A 4908-nucleotide genomic window follows, 5' to 3' on the forward strand; every position below is an offset into this window, starting at 1 on the left:
GGCAAAAAAGGCACTGCTGGTGCAAACAAATTACCAAAGTGACTGGGGCTGCTCACGGATTTCCTTGGCTCAGTTCTTGAGATACTCTGAAGGACGATCCACTCGGGGACTCCAGAGAGGTAGACTGCGCTGTGGCTTCCCAGCTGCTCCGCCCACACCCCTCTCTGGGACCTGGGTCTGCGCGCTCCCCATCCTGCCTCCTGCCTGGCCAAGAGCCAATCGTGTTTCCACAGACAGCCCATGCCTCGTACCCTATTCTGCGGGCTCAGCTCAGTGAAGCTCATAACAGACCTTCAAGGAGAATCTACCAGGACCTTTAGAGGACGTGTTAGTGTTATAAAGCAATGTTCAAAAGTGCAAGTCACCTACTGCGGGGGAGCAAAGCAGGCCAGCAGCGGAGTTCCTCCCCGGGGGGGCCACAGCCTCTCCCCGACCTCCTTCACAGGCTGGGCCCCCCCTCCCCCTCCTTGGAGAGCGTTGACACTCCCCACCTGGCTGGACAGGAAGCAGGCAGGTAGGAAGTGGTGGGCGATGAAGACCGGCGGGGCCAGAGCTGCGTGCACAACTGTTGCCCTGCCTGCTGCACGCATGCTACCAGAGAAACTGTAGAAGGCAGGGAGCCCTAGCACAACACAACTAGACCCCCAAATCTCCACCTGCAGCCTGGGACTCTGGCGTGTGCAATAGAGCGACACTCAGGGAGGACCTACTCTGGAGGTGGGAGGCGCTGCCGGGGTGCCTGGACTGGCGACCTCCCAACTTCCTGTCCCTTTTGGCATCTGTGGTCACAGCCTGCATGGATGGAAATGGCTTTCCAGCCACGCTCTTCCCCTGAGCCGACAGAGCAGGAAGACAAAGGCTCTTCACTGGGAGAAAACTAGGGTTTTTTTTTTCAGTGGAACCAGGGATTGAACTCAGGTCCTTTCGCTTGCCAGGCAAGTGCTTATTCCACTGAGCTATCTCCCCGGCCCCGAAAACTAGGTTTCCAATGCCATCTGATCATTTTAAACCATCATCTATGCTAATCTGTGTAGGAATTTTTAGAAATTATTTTCTAGGCTACAAATTACAAATAATTCTGCTATTTAAAGTTTCAGCAAAAATCTGTCCCAAATACTTGAGGCAAGTGGGGAAATCCTGGAACATCAGCACGAAAGCACAGGGGTTGACTGCCTGACACTGTGGGGTTGCATGGTTTTACTGCTGGGTGTTTGGTTATCTGGGCTGGAGACCATCTTTAAAACCCTGTTCTGCTGCCCCAACACCAGGCAGCGATGCCAGCAGAGGGGCCGGGGCCAGCCCAATGGACCAAACCTGCTGGCTCAGACCCCTTAGATCCAGACCGGCCAGGCCTCAGCTACAGCCTGGGTTCTGCCTGCCCGGCTGCCTGGGCCGTGGGCTTTGGTCCAAAGTAGTTGCTCTTTCTTGAATCTGAGAAGAAAAACAAGGAGAGCTGAACATGAAAACCACCACAAACTCTCTACTACTGAGACCCTAAAAAGTCGTCCAACTCATTCATCCACTCCTCAGAAGTCCTGTTCTTCAGCAAGGAGTCGATCAGGTCAGTATGTCCAGCCACACCAGACAGCCCGCTGCTACCCGGCTGCCCACTGTAGGTGAAGGGCAGCTCCTGGCCAGTGGTCCGCGCGGGAAAGGCCTGGGCACAGTGCAGTCCTGCTCGGTTGCCCATCTGCGAAGCAGGGCTCTGGCATAAGGCGCTCAGCTCAGGCCCTGCGGGGCTCAGGCCAGACAGGGCTGGCTGTGGGGTCGCCGGGGGAGGTGCGGGCCCAGGGGCGCTGGTCCTCTGCTGTGCGCTCGCAGGGGGCAGCATGGACCCTGCTGCAGCAGCAGAGCTCATGGGGGCCACGGGCCTACCGGGCACGGCCGGGGAGAATGGTGCCCCGGACAGCTTCAGGCGGGCCTGCTGCGCGTGGAAAGCGGAGGCAGCAGTGAAGGGGCTCACACCGCTGCTTCCCGGGGTCTGGCTGCTCAGGCTTGGCATTCCCTGGTGTTGCCACAAGGCGTTCTGGCCTCCAATGGCCGCTGGCACCCTTGCAGCGGGTGGCTTGGTTAAGCCAGGGGTCAGAGTCCCCTTGTTGTGCTGCTGGGAGAGGCCAGAGCTCCCCAGAGAGTTCTGTCCATAGGCAGCTGGCACCCCAGGGCCCGGGCCCATGCCAGGCTGCCTCGGAATGTGGGCGTGTCCATCAGCAGCCTGTGGCGGGGGCTGGGTGACCATCTGAGTCATGCCAGAGGCCAGGCCATAGAGACTGCTCTGGGAGCCGGGGAACTGGGCCACACCTCGGTCCTGTGGGCCTGAGCTGGGGGGGAGCGAGGAGACTGAGGAGTGTCCAGGGCCCATGGGCATCAGACTCCCAGGCTGAGGAAACACGCGAGGACAGCTGGGGTTGGATGGACCCAGGTGGCTCATGCCAGACACGGTGGCTGCAGATCCTAGAAGACAGAAGATGGTCAACCAAGCCGGCCCTTCTTGACGGCCATCCTTCCTTGGGGCAACAGGGTAGTACGTTAACCCCAGATGGTCACAACAGGGCAGGGCACCACTGAGAGAAGCCTGGAAGTCTCTCACAGGGCAGAGGCAGGTCCAGGATAGGGTGGGGCTCAGAAAGACAAGCAGGGAGGGCCCAGAGAAGATGTCCATTTGCCTTTCAAATATGCCCTAGTTCCTGGGAATTTCAGCAGCACCCGCCACCCCCCAGCCTCTGTCTTTGAGTGGCTCAGCTACTACAGTGTGACTCGGCCCGGCTGCGTGAGCAGCAGGCTGCAGGTGCCCGAGGGTTGGTGCCAGGAAGGGGGGGGCTTCAGGGCGAAGGCAACAAGCACTAGGCCTCAAAGTGTCACGCTGAGCAGTTGGGCGAACTCTCCGGACAAGCACAGAGCTGTGGAAGGCGTGGCAAGAGGCTGGCAGGACGGTGCTCAGTCAGGTGGCCAAGGCCACGCCACAATGCAGAGCAGAGGGGACAGGTGGAGCGGCCCTGCCGGTAGCACTCATGCCCTAAATCAACAAATGGGGAGGGAGGGTGCAGCTCGGGGGAGGTGCTTGTTCTCAGAAACCTCTGGCCCTGGCTGCTGGCGACAGGGTGACACCATGAACCAAGAGGGCTCTTCTGGGTAGCACAATCACTTTGGGGGGTAAGCCAATACTCAGCACTCAGTCTTTCCTCTTCCTCTCCATCAGCACTCAAGCAAGAATGGGCTGAGAGCTGGGTGTGGTGGTGCGCTTGCTTGTTATCCAGCACTCAGGAGGCTGAGGCAGGAGGACTGCCATGAGCTCAAGGCCAGCCTGGGATACATATTCGGTACAAAACAAAAGAAAAAGGGGCTGAGAAAACGAGCGTTTTCATGCCCACACCAACGTGAGCAGGGACACTTGCAAAGCTGGACCCAGTATTCTCACACGTGCCCACTAGGTCTCTCCAGGGCAAGGGGCTGCGGCCCACATCTCTGCGGTACTGCAGGGCAAGGCCACTGACTACAGAGAGCAGCACACAAAACCCCATCCCAAGAAGCAGGGAGGCCGAGCAGGTGAGATCTGACTGTGCAGGCTCCGTGCGTGCTGGCAGCAACAGCCCGAGCACCTCAGAGGTCACAGCAGGGACACAGCGGGCACCCTCCCTTTCCTGGTAACCGTCCACTGCTGACACTGTCTGTAACACTGGACAGCAAAGTGTAGAGAAAAGAAGCCAAATACCTTGAAGTCCAGAGTCTTGCCTTATCCAAAAATACAGTTGAAACTGGGTATGGTGGCTGCACACACCGTAATCCTAGCACTCAGGACCTCGAGGCAGGACTGCTCTGAGTTCAAGGCCAACCTGGGCTACACTGTGAGTTCAAGGTCAGCCTGAACTACATAGTGAGACCCTGACAAAACAACCCTGATCCTCCCCCACCAGAAAAATAATTTGAGACAGGGTCTCATTATAGCTCAGACTGGCCTCAAGCTTGCGGCAATCCTCCTGCCTCAGTCTCCCAAGTACTGAAATTACAGGCGTGTGATTCCTGGCTTTAGGGTTTTTTTTAATTTTATTTTTTTTTCCTGGCTGTAGTTTTAAAGAAATAAGGTCTTCCTGTATTTCCCAGACTGATGCCAAATTCTTCAGCTCAGTCTTTATTTTATTTATTTTGGTGGAACTGGGATTGAACTCAGGCCATTGCGCTTGCCAAGGAAGCGCTTATTCCACTAAGCCACCTCCCGGCCCGATCCCAAATTCTTAAGCCTCAAGCAATCCTGTCTCAGTCTCCAATAGCTGAGATTATTGGAGGTGTGCACCACCGCACCTGGCTGAGAGGGTTTTGTTTTTTACTTTTTTGGTACTAGTGGTTTAACCCAGGGCCTTGTACTGGGTAACATCCTCAGACTTCTTTTATTTTGAGTTGGGGGTATCACTAAATTTCCTAGGTTGGCTCAAATTTATAGTTCTTCTCCTGCCTCAGCCTCCCAGAATGCTGTGTACACCACAGGATTATAGGTGTATACCACCACACTCAGTTGAGAGGGTTTTGTGGTTTTTTGCAGTAGCAGGGATTGAACTCAGGACCTTGTGCTTGCCAGGCAAGCGCTTATTCTACTGAGCTATCTCCCTAGTCCAAGAGGATTTTTTTTTTCAAAGAGCTGTAAGAAGATGACCCAGGGTGATCTATAGCCAGCTTCCTCCAACAGACCAGGCTTCGTACAGCACACAAATGACTGTGTACCAGCACAGAGACAGCAGGAGCAGACACTCCACCCCTGCACCTGCCCCCTTACCTGTGAACTGTCCCACCTGGGGAGGGAAGGGGCTTTGTGTTGGATCTTGGTATTGAGGCGGCGGGCGGGTCAGATGGCGCTGATACTGCTGCTTCTCCTAGAGGACGCCAAGGCCAATGAGACATTATTATTTATTATTATTA

General features: G+C 56.0%; 1 protein-coding gene across 1 annotated transcript in view; it reads right to left on the reverse strand.

The window, feature by feature from the left end:
- Nucleotides 1-445: 445 nt before the first annotated feature.
- The window catches only part of Maml1 (mastermind like transcriptional coactivator 1), a 12458-nt gene continuing 7995 nt past the window's right edge, over nt 446-4908 (reverse strand). Inside the window, exons 3-4 of the mRNA XM_023713200.1 lie at nt 4766-4862; nt 446-2451 (exon numbers count right to left, since the gene is read on the reverse strand). Of these exons, the coding sequence (XP_023568968.1) occupies nt 1484-2451; nt 4766-4862 (1065 nt within the window). The 3' untranslated portion in view covers nt 446-1483. The remainder of the gene's footprint in view (nt 2452-4765; nt 4863-4908) is intronic.

The sequence above is a fragment of the Octodon degus genome, unplaced genomic scaffold (assembly GCF_000260255.1).
Source record: "Octodon degus isolate 3935 unplaced genomic scaffold, OctDeg1.0 scaffold00029, whole genome shotgun sequence".
Classification (NCBI taxonomy): Eukaryota; Metazoa; Chordata; class Mammalia; order Rodentia; family Octodontidae; genus Octodon; species Octodon degus.